We start from the raw sequence: 15,463 nt of genomic DNA on the forward strand, positions 1-15,463 counted from the left end.
ATGTTGGTTCAGGTTTGCATGGCTCCTTCCTGAAGGGACTCACCAATCTGTTCTCAGAAACATTTTGTCTGCCTATTTAAACCAAACAAAATAGAAGACACTCCATACTGCAGCAAGCTAATAATGACCCAAAACATTGGAGGAGTTCATCAGGTGCAAGATGCTTTTACACTGACAGTCAATCTTCAGACTAGCGTTTTTTTTTTTTTTTTACCTACTGAAGAAGAGACTGAAGGAACTTGTGTTCTCGTGAAGAATGTTAAGATGGTATTTATGATAGGGACAGTTTGACCCTGAAAGTGATTATTTCTGAACATAATGGTGGTTGATCAGAATACGACACAATGTTAAATTATTGCACACAGAATATCCTTGTGGGAAAAGAAATATGAATGGTATTCCTATATTGAGGTAAATCTGTATAAACGCACGTTATACGTAGGTTTCGGTGAATGTAAGGCTAATTCAGTTTACTCAGAGAAGGCCTCAATTACTTTCATCCGTGAATACAAATTGTTCATATAAGTCATCCAATGACAATTTCAGCTCTCGTGCAAAGCCAGCGTTTTCATTTTAGAGCTCCAGTATAAAAGTGGATTTCAAGATGACACGATGCACATCCTATTACAATTGTTGTCATTTTCAGCCTCCTGCGAATGCGTCGTGTTGGTGAGTGGATGGCAGCGAGCGGAGTTGCTCTGCGGTGGCCGGCTTTGAGCAACGACCGCCAGTATCAACTGTGTCTAAAAATAGCTAGCTAGCAACGTTCCCTTGAAAAAGTGGTCCATCTCCAGTATTACTCATTCTGCACCCCCACAGAGCACTTTGTTTTCTCGACATCGTGAGCAGGTGCACACGCATGTACAAAACACGCAGAGATGACTTTATTAAAGCCTATGCAGACATATACTTCCTTTGGAGCATTAGGCAAGCGTGCAAGTGCATGCCAGTAGTAGACACACACACACAGTTTCAGTTACACACACCCACCCACACACACACACACACACACTTATATGCATGTTCACTCAAGCTGAAAAACCCTGTTCGATAAATGCAGAATCAAAGGCTTGGATTCATCATTCTCGTTAGAACACTCTGAGACCACACGCACACGCAACCCTCACACACCGGGGTAGTCTAATGTAAAAGCACATCCAACAGTGAAAAGCATATCCATATAGCAGTGTGATTAAAACGAAACAAGGAGAAAATGTCGATTTCAAAATGATGCCCCGTGTAAAAGACCTCAACGAATAAAGGTCACAGAAGCGAGAAGTGAGAGGCTGGTGGAAGAGGATGTGAGCGAAATGGAGGAAGAAGAAATTTGCTATGCTACAGCAAGCTGACACTTTGCCGTGGTGCAGAGAGGCAATCGCTAGCAGGGATCATACACATGCATGCACGCGCACACAAATACAGTGAGACACATCAGCATCCATGTGCAAGACTAAGATCCTAGACACAAGTACATCACCCCCTCTCACGCACACACCCACACACACTACCAATTTCCTCTCACCAGCGCAGTACACGGACAACTGTCGCGCAATACCTCGCAACGTTCCGCCTCGGCTGTGCGACACTCACTGAGCACAAACGATATTCAAAAGGCTTGTTACAGAGAATGCACCTCCACCGAGGGCGAGCGAGAAATCGATTCAAATACAAGCTGATGAATGTCTTCTTACCCCACATGTGCCTATTTCTTCTTTGCCACATTTCTGTGACTTGCAACTGTTCACAAATCTCCTCTCTGTGGACAATCTGGTGCATTTTCACAAAATGTTAAAAATAACAACTACTATTGGTCGCACACGCCCGCCCGTCCATCCATCCAGTTTTTATAATTCGGGTCGTGGGTGAGACGGTCACCAGTCAGGGCACATATACCGGGTACAGAAACAGCCATTATAGATCACACTCACATCTATGGATAATTTCCAGTCTTCAATTAACCTATCATGCATGTTTTGGGAATTTGGAGAAAATCCACACAAGCACAGAAAGAACATGCAACAGGCCTGAGCTGAGATTTTTAACCCGAACCTCTCCATGGTAAAGGAGACTTGCTAACCACACTTCACTGTTTTCCTCAATGATATTATCAGCATTTAGTTGAAGATCTATCTATCTAGAAAAAAACTTTTTTTTTTCTTTTTTGGGGGGGGGGTTCTTGGCATTGAATAAGAACTAACACGCGGTGTGAAAGCTCATCAACAGAGCCCGAAAATCACAAACGTACAACAATCTGAGCATAAGAAGAGCTGCTGAAAAAATGTTTTCTTTTAATCTTGCATGTTATCTCAAACGCCCTCTTATTGTCTGACTCAATTTCTCAGTACAAACCCAGACAAAAAAGCTTTGGAATGACAACTGATGCTGCATGCTCTACACATGCGACCTCCCGGTTACCGTGGTGATGGGGATTCCTGACTCAAAGAGCGAAGGTGATTGGCTGGGTCCGGCACTTAAATGGGTCAAAGTAGTCAAGTGTCGCTAGTGAGGAGGAGAGCGTGTGTGCGTGCGTGTGTGTGATTATGTCCTCTAGACAGAGAGGAGAGGACAAAGAATTCCCTTGAGGGCAAAGCAGTGAAGCCTCATCAGAGAAGCAGCCCTCTATTCGGCTGTTTTTCCTTCTTTGAGAGGTCTAATTTCCTTCCTCGTTTTGTTGCATTTATTTTGTTGTGGTACTGCATGATCACTCACTTCCTGATGTAGCGATGAACACCATCTGCTGTTAGTGGGACTACGGTGGTCAACACTGACCCCAAACGGCTGCGTTGAGAAATGCATTTACAGGGAGCAAACATATCTCAAGAGATGATGCAACATGCTTGGGCTGGACTGTTACTTTTACCTTCAAAATAGCATCTGGTTTTCTCTATGCGTTATGATTATTCAATGTGTTTTATTCATTTGCTGATATTTTATTTACTATCACTTGATATCATGAATTTAATTAATGAGAGCTAAATAAAATAGAACAACCGTCAGAAGCAGTTACCATGTTGGGAGTGTGCCTGCAGCCTTGGGTCAAAGCTACAGTGTTAAAAGGCTAAGGGGTGTATGAGGGGAAATAGGTACCGCAATGCAGGCCTTCACTCTGGCACTTCTAAATAAGGCATTGCGAGTGTGTGTGTGTGTGTGTGTTGGGGGCGTGCGTGTGCGTGTGTGAGCACGCGCCTGGCCTCCAACGCAGTGGAGCTGAGACACCCTATCCCTGCAAGATGACAAGTGTTGGTGCTGTGTGGCTTTTCAGAGTCGCTCGCTCGCTTTCTCTCTCTCTCTCTCTCTCTCTCTCTCTCTCTCCCTCTCTCTCTCAAAGATTAAGAAGCTAGGCAGTCGAAATAAGTGATTGTGTAGCTTCATTGCCAGTGCCTTATTCCCATTCGACCGATGCGTGCGTCAGTATTTTCTGCTGCATGTGTGAGTGGGATGGTGCTGCGGGTTTACTTGAAGTTGTCAGGGTGCTGGCTGAGGGCCAGTCCCAAGGTGTCCAGGGCATGGCGCTGGTGTTTCTGAGCACTGAGGAGAAGGCTGAGCAAGTGGAGAGAGTGCAAGTCATCCCCGTGGAGAGATAAAGCCTCCTGCAAGGGCTCCATGGCTGCAGATACCTGCCAATGCATATCCATCATTGTAGGCAACTTCAGCCGCGTTTCCGAAGTTCCAACGAGTAGTCTAGAACGTTACATTCAAGTTTGGCACAATAATCGTCATCTGGACAACTTTGTCAACGATGTGGATGAAGAAGAGGAACATCACACAGTAAACAGGACAATACTGGATGACATCCAACATTTTGTGCTTTTTATTTCTTGGTATTTGGATGTTTGATTGCAGGAAGAAACAGCTTTCCTTGACAAGGGTGTGTGCCTCTGTCAACTAAGCAACAGACTGCAACTCCACCCTTTAGGTTGTTCTACAATGCTTGGTACCCCCAACTGAGGGATGTCTAAAATTGCTATGGTAGGGTTAATATTAGGGCTGTCAAAGTTAAAGCCTTAACTATGGAGATGAATTTAAATTTGATAATGTATAAAAAAAAATGAACTCAGTTAACTCAGTTTTATTTACTTCCTGCAGAAGCTACCTCTGTTCACTTTGCCGCCAAACTTAAGAGTCACTGTCGCAAAGACGGACTTTTATGTAGCCGTTCGACGGCTCGTTGGAGAAATTGCGCACTTTGCAAAGCCAAATTCAAATACCATGTTAATTGTACGTCTTTGGTGTATCGTTGAACAGTTGTCTTTTACAAGAAAAGAATCGTAGTCAAGGATTAAAAAAAAAAGCTATTTGAACAGTCTTTGAATCAAAATATAATTTCATTTTTTTCCTCATTAAATTCCAAGATTTAACTCAAGTAAATAACAGTTCCAAGCTTTGTAAAAGAAAATTGTAGCAGAAAAATATGATTAATCACGATCAATCATGGAAAATTTTGTGATTAATTAGTTTTCAAAAAATTATCGCTTGGCAGCACTAATTCATATACAATCATATTATTTTAGAATCCTTCAGATGATTTGACAATGGAAAGCTGGAGAGACAAGGTGGGTTATGTTGCATTTGTTTGCTTTCACCTGCCGTACAAGAGCCAGCTGCAGAGCCAAGCACATGGCAATGTGAGCATCCTGTGGGTCTAATGAATGAGCCCTGTGAAGACAGACAGATTGGGCCATGCCAGATTCAAATGTGCCCAAAATTATTCTATTGTATTCAAACTATAGCTTAGTAGAGTTGAGCAACTTAGTTAAATGCACATATCGCTGGCGTCAGGCCAAAACCTCATAACTCACATTAGGGCGAATTTCGTATTTTTTCAAAACTCTATACTACAGTTCAGTCCACACACGCGGGCATTATTTTTACTTATTATTGACCGATCTACCGTGTTGAAAATGGCTTGCTATCTTTCACGACGCCATGCTAATGATTGAACAAACTTGCCATTTTTGGGGTCTCCTGAAAAGTGACTTTGTGATTTCGGTGGTCCAAGGTTTTGGGCCGATGCCAGCGATATATTGCTCGAGATATTAGATCATAAGGATTTAACCAGATAACAATTCAGCATGTGCCACATTTCATGCCTCAAGATAATACAACACTTGACAAATATCTGACTGGATTAAGTGGAACTTACTTTCTCAGAGTTCTTAGAGCTTTTTTGTTGTATTCATTTCGATCTTCTTTCAAAGAGGCTAGAAAAAGGACAGAATCAGCAGCTTGAAACATGATAATCAGACATGTCCATATCACACAAGACATCAGAGTACTTCATTATCCTAGTCAAGGACTAGTGTTCTGCTTTTTCTTTAGTTTTGTGTGCTCTTTTGTGACATTAGCCTCAAGCATGGGTGCTTGAAGAAGAAACAACGCAGTAAGACTAACTTCTCTACATGTGCCATGTCTTGATACCAGAAATAAAGTATTACACACTTTTTCATCTGCGGTGCGAGCTATCAGCACAAATCCTCCACATTGTTTTTGTTTTAATGTATTTATTCATGAATATAAGATGCAAGACAATTTAGAAATGTACAAATTTGACTTGAAAATACAAATAGTCATAATGTTTAACAATGATTTGTCAGGACAACAAAATGTTCATGCTGGGAAAAAATGGTTTCAAAATCTGAGAATATCGGAGGTTGAATATAAAAAATTCCATAATTGACTGTGTTCAACCTTTGTGAATGTACATTTTAAAATTGATGGTATGTAAAGTCAGAGTGCATGTTCAATCGTCCCCGTGAGGCTTTTAGGGGTCCAGTGAAGAATAGTCATCGTTGCTCATGATAACTCATCTTTGTAGGAAGTCCTTATAGGTTTTTTGCTTCCAAGGACATTTGAAAATAAACCCAATTGCATTCTCACCGTCAGAAGCCTGCAGACTGTAGGAGAGTCCCAAAGCCAGGTAGGCCCGAGGAAGCGCTTCCCCAGCTCCCTCTCCCATCGACACCACACTTTGGGACAAAGCCTCCGCTTCTGAGAACTGAAACGCACATTAACTTTGTCAACAGCTGCAGCTGTAACAAAGTGCTATACAAAAAAAAAAAAAAAGAGAGCTATTTAAATTAAAGGGGAAATCAACTCAAACATATTTTTTCAAGAATATGTTCTATGCAGGCACACCAGCTGAAACAAGGCATTCTGATAAATATTGTGATTTTAGAATAAGAGTTAATCCATCCGTTTTTAGCCATCTCTGGGGGCGGCCATTTTGTCACTTCTGTCGACTGAAAATGACATCACAGATACTCAGGGCTCAGCTAACGACCAATTATGGCTCATTTTCAGAAAACAGGTGAGCTGTGATTGGTCGTTACCCGAGCCCTGAGCAGCTGTGATGTCATTTTCAGTCGACAGAAGTGACAAAATGGCCGCCCCCAGAGCTAGCTAAAAACGGGGGGATTTTGCTGCTTAACTCATATTCCACAATTTCAACTAGTGGGCCTGCATAGAACATATTCTTGACAAAAATATGTTTGGGTTGACTTCCGCTTTAAATAATAATGCTCATATTAATAATAATCATAAATAACTCAATAAAACACTCAAAAGCTGTTAGTACTGTAGATGGGAGAGAGGCACAAGATTGAAGTGTCCAATAACCAGTATGATGGTGCCCAGATCACGGATGCCTATCGGGACAGTTGTGATGACAACAGCAAATGCAACAGTGGGCAAAGGGGCCAGTCAGGATTATTTAGTGAATGCACGTGAAGTACGGACACACAAACGGTCAACCACCCGTTCATGCAACAGGAAGCTGCAGGCCATAGCTGGCTCCAGGCCTTCAGAGCTTGAAGAACAGTGTGTCACCCCGTCTGTGTGAGATCGAGTTGCTGGTGGTTGAGTGCTGCGACCAACAAATCCATCGCTTTGACACCAATCATCCGCCCTCTTTCTTCCATTCTCTGTTCACTTTGTCTAAATCTTGTATTAGGGAGTGGAGAGCCTAAATGCAGTTATTGTATCTTTCTTTTCCGCCTTAAATGTTGTTTTAGCCTTTCTATAATGATTATATACTATATCTATATCTAGGGCGAAAAATACCTATGTTTCTACTAGGGATAGACCATCCATTTATCGGCTTCGATAGTCGGTGTTTTGACGAATATCGGCATCGGCCTTTTATAAAATCTGATGGCCGATAATAAATCAATTTAAAACTGTGTTAACTTCAAAGAACAATTTATTTAAAATTTCAGTTACCTTTATAAGAGATTCTACCGACCCTGGGAAGACTACACTTTTTGTTTTTGTTTGAACCCTGCCCCCCCCAAAAAGTGAAATTTTAGCATTTCTGTCATTTGAAATGAATGAATGAAATTTTGGAGGACTTTATTTACAGTAGAAAATTCTGGGGAGATTGGGAGATAACTTTTGAAGACATGCTGATGACCCTTGGAATTCCTTTTATGTTAGAATTTTAAAACAAAGACATATATTGGCTAACATTTATAATAGTAATGATGAAAAAAAACAACGTCATGCAAATCTGAAAATGTGTTCAATATGCTTAAAGACGTTTCATTAAAGTTTAGAGTTTTGATTTTATTATTATTTTTTGGGATTGTGACACCAATATTTTCCTTTTTGCTGAAAATAAATATTGGCTCCAAATATCGGTTATTGGCCTCCTTGACTACTAATAATCGGTATCAGCCCTGAAAAAAACATATCAGTGTACCTCTAGTTTCTACCTAGTAGTGTGTTTTGTTTGTTCGTCAGTTAGTTAGTTAGCAGGCAACATCATTTCCCGTGGTGGATGAAAAACAGCCAGACAGTACTGTCTTGATGCCATTGCAAACGGTAAAACTTAATTCCTGCATCGACACCTTTATCCAGATCTTCACCAAAATGTATTCTGCTCCCCCCATTTATTGTGTCTACTCGATTTACTAGTTCATGCTTCACTTCACTTATCAAACTCACACGGTGATTGATGGTGGTGGCACATGTGGAACACACAGATATGAGCAATTTCTGGACAGGGATCAAGTGAGCAAACCTCAGGTAGACAAATAAACACTAACAGAAAACTGTTTTTCACAAATTTAGAAATGCTGTTTATCTGTGGTGATGTCACAGGATTGCCACGAGCACTTCAGATTTAAAGTGCTGTGATTGTGGTGCTCTCCAACAAGCATCCACAGAAGAAAAAGTTGTACATTTGTATAGAGTGATGTCTAGTCCATCTGATGGCTGATAATGGTGGCCCATTTATGTAATGCCCCACTGTGCTCCGGCCACAGAGGCCCTTTGTGATTAAGACCGTAAGCTCCTTACTGTCTCCGGCCTAGCATGAGCTCCAGCCACTGACAGATGTGCTCTCCACCCTCACCCCTGTACACTCCTCTTTTCTAATTTTCTAACCCTTTTTTTCTCCCTCCATCTTTCTGCCTCACCCTTGCTCATTCTCTCTCAACTACCCGCCAACACGCCACTGTTGATGCGACTTTGCCACTCACGCCGAGGTCATGAACAGCAGGGCTATCCAAGCTGCGCGTGATTCTGGCCAAGTGCGTCTGCCTGAGTGACCTGTATGTCACTCCGATGACAATAGCAACACAAGTGTTGGGTGTGCGATGACTTCACATGCACATGCATACAAAGTACATCCATCCATGAGTCTCCTTTGTAGCTGCTGATCATGGCATTTATTGGATGACGCAACCCTCAATTTAACGCTTAAGTGTGACCATGTGCGAATTGAAAAAGTACATTTTGTGATTTTGTTTGTAAATCCCTGACAGAGAAAGAGAACTAACCCACAATTCTGTACCTTGAATAAACCTTTTACATATGTGTTTTTAGACCGTGGGAGGAAGCCTTAGTAGTCCCAGAGAACCCACTCAAGTAGCCTACCAGAAGAACACGCACTCAAAAACTCCACTCAAAAATCAGGAACAGTACCAGACCTGAGCCCCTATGCTGCTTTCCTTTTGTTGCTGTCTTTCGGCTTATTCCACTTGGGGTCACCACAAGCAGTCATGGTTTTGCTTAATATATATATATATTTTTAAAATGATTGACAGGAGGAATTTTTGTTTACCTACTTTGCACCAATCCAAGGCAAGGCTCTCCTGTGTGGAGTTTGCAGGCTTTCCTCATGTTTGCTTCGTGGTGGGTTTCTCTCGGCACCCTATAGCTAACTCCCACATTCCAAAATACACATTCTAGATTGATTGACGGCTGTAAATTGTCAATAGGTGTGAATGTGAGTGTGAATGATTGTTTTGCTCAAAACCCCAATTCCAATGAAGTTTGGATGCTGTGTAAAACAAATAAAAACAGAATACAATGATTTGCAAATACTTTTCAAACTATATTCAATTGAATACACTACAAAGACAATATACAGTACAAAGTTAAAGAATGCTCCAATAACACAGTTTGGAGCAGTCTCCTTATTTCAGTAAGACAATGCCAAGCCACATTCTGCATGTGAATAGGAAAAGACTGGCAGTCCTAGACTGGCCTGCCAGCAGTCCAGACCTATCTCGCATTGAAAATGTGGAGATCATTGTGAAGCACAAAATATCACAAAGGAGATGCTGGACTGTTGAGCAACTAAAGTTGAACATCAAGCAAGAATGGGAAAAAATCCACAAATCTTAAACCATGTCCTAAGTTCTCAAAAGCTTATTGAGTGTTGTTAAAAGGAAAGGTGCTGTAACACAGTGGTGAGCATGCCCCTGTCCCAGCTTTTTTTAAACATGTTGCCGGCATCAAATCCCAAAAAGGTGAATAAGGTGCATAAAAATACAATTTCCTTATCTTTGTAATGTATTTAATTGAAAATATGTTGTAAAGCACTCGCAAATAATTGTACTGTGTTTACGTGTTGCACAATGCGCCAACTTCAATGAATTTGGATTGATTCAGTAACATGCCTTGCAATTGCTTGGCGTTGAACACGATTTTCAAATGATTGTATTCTGTTCTTATTTACGTTTTACACAACGTTCCAACTTCAATGGAATTAGGGTTGTATTATTTGGTTTTGCATGTTGTATTCACCCAGTGCAGCTGACCAATGCAGACTTTAGCGGCTAACAGGGGCAATAACGGGTCTTCTGGTCTCATCCTGGCACATTCTTTAAACACAGACACAGCACCAACTGCCTGCAACATACACACAGAAATATAAGTGAGAAATTGTGATTTGTGAACCAAGAGCTGGGCATTTTACTAACAATTCGTGATCCGTTTATCGCCTTCCGCCATCCATTTATCCGCCATTTTGTCCAACCAAATAGTAATCGCCTGTAGGCCAGTCCGACTATCATTTTAAATGGGCTCCCATTAGCGTTTCCGACTACCAACACATCTAGAAACCAAGGGACTAGTATTAAAACACAGAAGCGGCATACAGGTTCTTTGTCATCTAACTCACAAAATGCCTTTTTCATTTCCCAGAATAATATTTGAGTTATATTCTGCCCCGCTAACAGACAGAATTAATATTCCAGCATCCTTTGATGCAAATAAAGGGTGCAGGGCTAGCTAGCCAGTGCATATGCATTGTGTATCCAAACATTTTATCTGCGACCGCAATTTGTTGCTTTGATGTCCGTAGTGAAATGGTGAGTGCGGCATTTAAAGTAGAAATAACCTCACCTTCCCAGACGCCATGAGTGACAGGCCCAGCTGGTGCCAGAGGTGGAACTCGTTGAAAGAAAACTTCATTGCTCGTTCCAGACACTACAAGGTAAATGCAGACTATTGACAATAGGTGAATGTTCACACAGCTACAATAATGTAACACGTATAGTAGGTTGCGCAGGTCCAAGTGGAGGCATGCAGTCTCTACATGTAAAATAATCTAATGAGTTTATATACTTTTTAGTGGCCATAAAAAAAATCTAATTTGAAATGTGGAAATATAGAAAAAGTTTCGTATTATGAACATTATAAACACATTAACAATTTTTTCCCTCTTGTTTACATGGTCTCTTAATAATTTAATCTCTATAGAATACTTTGGTGCTTTCTGACATTTTTCTTGAAATGACTGTCAGTCGCCACGCCTCTACCCAATCGACATCTTTTAGTCTGTAATGATGTGAGTGATGTGTGCACAGATGAGAGGAGGAGTGTGCGGAATGGAGTGCCAATCAGTCAGATATTGTCATTCAGCTAGAGTGGGTGGGGTGGGGGGGTGTTGTTATTCAATGGTTACTGTGAGAAAAAAGGCTCTGTTCAGTATTAGTCTTGAGCTGCGGCGACACACAGTCAGAGATGGGAAGTAACAAACGGCAATACTTTTTTACTGTACTTGAGTACTTTTTTTCCCAGTACTTTGTAATTCACAGAGTATTTATTTTTTAGAATACTTTTTACTTTGCCGCCTACAAGAATTCCCCGTCCGACCTGAGAAAACATATCATGGTAAAGCTAAAAGATTACCCTTTCGTTAGCTAATGACGTTAGTTTAGCATAACATGCTTTATTAGTGTGGTAGACAACAGCGTGGTTCCATTTGTTTGCTCTCAGGAAGACCTTGAAGTTATAAAGTTTGAGAACTAAAAAAACAATCCACTCAGTTTAATGTTAAGTGATGACCTTTCAAATTTAATAGCTTTCAAATTATATGACATGAGGAGGAAACATCCAGTAAAAATACTTTTTACTTTGACACACGAAGGAAATTTCAGAGTGTGTACTTTTTTTACTTTTACTTGAGTACTTAATTGAATGAGTACTTTTATCAAAGTCGTTTATTATACAAGTAATTGTACTTTTACTCAAGTACAGAAAGGCAATACTTTTCCCATCCCTGCACACGGTTCTACTAACATGTCTTACTGTAAGTCTATTTTCTGTTGGTGACTAATGCAGTCATTTCAAAGCATGGTCAGTCAAGTGGATTACAAACAACCTGGATAAATTGTAGTAGATGCGCGTAAGCCATGACTCACAGCAAACTACACAAACATTAGTTCGAGAACCATTCTAACCGACTCACTAGACTTGACAACTTATTTTGGTGCCCAGAATTTGGAGTACACGAACAGGATTTGGACCAACATTACAAGAGGCGCTGTTTTTCTGTGGAGTTATCAACGGCTAGCAAGTGGAAAGGCTTTCATCTTTCATCATAAAGACTGATAAAGATACAGCTGCGATGGAACCTACAGACGAAGCTATGTTGGATTACAAACCACAAAAGAAAATTGACTAATCGAGTTGAAGCTCTAAATACATGATCAATGCAATGGCAGATTACAGTGAGGAGTTAGATAATGACGCTAACATGCAAGCCATTATTAATAAACTTCCCTACCAATGGAGAGAAAAGTGGATAACTGTTACCTTTGATACTCAAGAGAAAAGAGCAAGAAGCTTCAACTTTACATCAAGGTATGATCCAAGCCTTCAATAAGCCTCAATTTCCACCAGAACAACTGCCACACCAGTGAACAGCCAAGATGGCGACGTAAACACAGAAAGAAAACCAAACACGAAAACTGCTTCCAGGTCATTTAGTGCTTTCACCAAACTCTGCCGCTTCTGTCAAGATGCACACATCATGGAACAACGTAAAATATTGAAGGAATCCTCCGACATGGATAAAACAGACTTTGTCCAGGTGAGGGACTCGGCTTTAGCTGCTTGAAACAAGGGCATATGAGCGAGTTCTGGCAGGAGAAAATTGAATTGTGAAGTCTGTTCATTAACACACATCCAAGCGTGTTACATATAAAGAGCAAAAACAGGAAGAATCACAAGAGGACGTTGAAAGGTAGTCTGCGCAGGGGCTTTGTGGAAACAGCAAATGAAAGTCGTAGTGACAATGGGGTCAGCGACCCAGATAGCATCTTTTCCATTGTTCCAGTCCAAGTAAAGGATAAGAAAGGCCATAAGGAACAGTTGCCTGAACTCCAACTATGTCAAAAGTGGTCTCGAGTGAGGGAGTGAGAGAAACTTTGTGACTGGGGACGTTATTTTGATTGTGGATGATACTGCACCAAGAACCTCATGGAGCATAGGCAAGATCATCGGTACTATGATGAACGTGTATTTGCTTGCTGAGTTCACGTGAAGACCAAGAACTCCAGCGACACATCACCAAGATCTGTCTTCGTTTGGAAGCAGAGTGAGATAACAACTCTCAAGAATGAGGACTTTCTCGTCCACAGAATGTTTGGCACACAATGCCAGTGTAATGTGTTGTTTTGGTAATTGTTTCTAAGTTAATTATTATTAACTATTCACACAGTGGGAACCAAAACCCACAAAACCTGCACGAAGGTCAAGCGAGTAAAGTACTACACCATCACTGGCTTGCTAATAGTGGCAATTGAACGCGTTTAGGTAAAAGAAAGACAAAAAGTCTGGAAAATGACGTTTCAATAATTCCAATTATGTTGATAATGTACAGTCCCGGAGCCCCAAAAAATGATTTTCTGTGTACCCACAGTACTAGTAGCCAACATATCAAGTACAAACTACAGAAATGTAGAACGTAACGTTGAGAATGTTACTGATTCATTAGTGACTGTAATAAGTTAAAGTTCATCGTGTGTAGAAACAGATGGAGCTGAGCTGATGATATTTAAATGCACTTGCTTTCAGATTATACTGGTCAATGGCAAATTCTAACCAGAAATGACTTTAGGTGTCACTAAATGTACTTTTAACGATGATTTCAAAAACATCTTTATGTTTTTTGTAGTACATGAGGTTTTTGAGATATTTTTATTTTTCCTTTTTCAGTGTGACCTATAAAAGCTTGACCAATATGGATCTTACTATGCGTTGTAATTCATAGCTATGAAGTTTCAGGAAAAAAAATCCACTTGTTGCTCAACCTAACGTTTAATTAAAACCGTAAAAACGACTAAATATATTACCGGTAGTATATTACATATTATATTATGGTCATTATATCATTATTATTGTTATTAAAACCTGACAAGTTTACTTCCCTCTCTGATCAAAATATTTAGTAAAACTTTGTTGACCAGTGTTATCAGTTGATGTTGAATCTCAACTAACACAGTATGAAAGGTCGTTTAGAAAATGACAACTCTTATTTATGAAGCCAGCTCGCAAACCTGTCACACATGCACACAGGGCACATTTTAGAGGTAAGTGAGCTTGTAAGAATGAGATTAAGAGAGAATAAAACTCAAAACTGAAGAGCAGGGGGATAGCTGGCGTATGGAGTGAATGTCGGGGGAGTAGGGGGGAATAAAGGAAGTGGGACATATAATCCCTTTAGCTCAGACTGAGAAGGGAATTCTTTAAAAGGTTTGCTGAAAACAAGGCCGTCCCTAACACATCTCTCACTCATCTGCAAGCCTCACTGCAGACCTGCACTATGGAGGACATTTAATGTGCGTGTGTGTCCGCAGACCTCAGACAACATGGTGTACTGCCCCCTCCTAACCATGCCGATAGCGAGCAGGTCGTAGACCGAGATCGAATCTTTCAGGGTGGCCTGGCGAGCCTCGGCCTGATCTGGCAGGCGACTGATGACCGCATCGCCACTGGCCTGGATAAAAACGATATTTGAAGTGTAGAAGAGAAGACAACGACAGCTTGAAGGTGTCCGTATGCATTCCAAATGCAAGCGCAGAACGTATGTACATGTGTGTGTTTATGTCTCACCATGGACTCTGTAATGAGAAGCAGCAACACAGCCTCTTCAACCACGTCCTGGGGACAGAAGCAACTGCAGTGACAAAGGAAGCACGATTATACAAAGTCCTTCTTGTCGACATACACGCAAAGGCACAGATATCATTTACTCTAAGCCTTTCGGGTTTCCGGAGTGTCCGGTTTCGGACTCGGACTCACCTGGTGTGTAATACTACACGGACCACCGTAGGCGTTTTTATAACTAGACGGCATGTTCTCAGATATATCACACATAGTGCTTAATTTTTCCATTCCCAACACACAAATCTGTTTTATGAACATTTTTGACACTATAAAACATATTTAGAAGAGACTATTGGGCTTGAAAAAGAGGTACGGTATGAGACAACACCAAAGCCGCAAATATACTACCGTATAGCAGCTAGCTGCTCCTCAAAATGAATTGCGTCACTTCTCATCCTCTAATCTTAGACATGGGTTGAGATCTTTCTGAAGTGTGTGAGGATTAGTCATGTGGCAGTAACTACTGGTTGCACGAGCTGCGCAACAAGCAAGCCGTCTTCTCTGCTCAGACAACAAGATACGTTAGATAGACAGGAGCTTTAATGCAGACTCTTTCAATTTAAGTGAGCATTCAACATTTTACCATTTTGAATGAGGAGTTCACCTTGTGATACACATAATTGAGCAGGTCCACTGGGGCCCCGTGGAGTCAGCAATTCATCAAGCATAACCTTCAACAACTACAATCATTCATACAATCAATCATTTATGCTTTTCTACTTTTTGCAAAACAGTGCCTTTGAAAATGCATGCATAAAAATAAAAATGACATCCAAGCAATAAA

At 40.9% G+C, this 15,463-nt stretch overlaps 1 protein-coding gene across 1 annotated transcript in view; it reads right to left on the bottom strand.

The window, feature by feature from the left end:
- ttc7a (tetratricopeptide repeat domain 7A) overlaps nucleotides 1–15,463 on the bottom strand; it is a 52,429-nt gene that overhangs the window by 24,898 nt on the left and 12,068 nt on the right. The window contains exons 9-16 of the mRNA XM_086045411.1: nucleotides 14,626–14,689; nucleotides 14,372–14,509; nucleotides 10,630–10,713; nucleotides 10,030–10,134; nucleotides 5,878–5,995; nucleotides 5,144–5,201; nucleotides 4,584–4,656; nucleotides 3,457–3,617 (exon numbers count right to left, since the gene is read on the bottom strand). Of these exons, the coding sequence (XP_085901537.1) occupies nucleotides 3,457–3,617; nucleotides 4,584–4,656; nucleotides 5,144–5,201; nucleotides 5,878–5,995; nucleotides 10,030–10,134; nucleotides 10,630–10,713; nucleotides 14,372–14,509; nucleotides 14,626–14,689 (801 nt within the window). The remainder of the gene's footprint in view (nucleotides 1–3,456; nucleotides 3,618–4,583; nucleotides 4,657–5,143; nucleotides 5,202–5,877; nucleotides 5,996–10,029; nucleotides 10,135–10,629; nucleotides 10,714–14,371; nucleotides 14,510–14,625; nucleotides 14,690–15,463) is intronic.

Source organism: Filicampus tigris, chromosome 11 (assembly GCF_054856515.1).
Source record: "Filicampus tigris isolate MCC_2025a chromosome 11, RoL_Ftig_1.0, whole genome shotgun sequence".
Taxonomy (NCBI): domain Eukaryota; kingdom Metazoa; phylum Chordata; class Actinopteri; order Syngnathiformes; family Syngnathidae; genus Filicampus; species Filicampus tigris.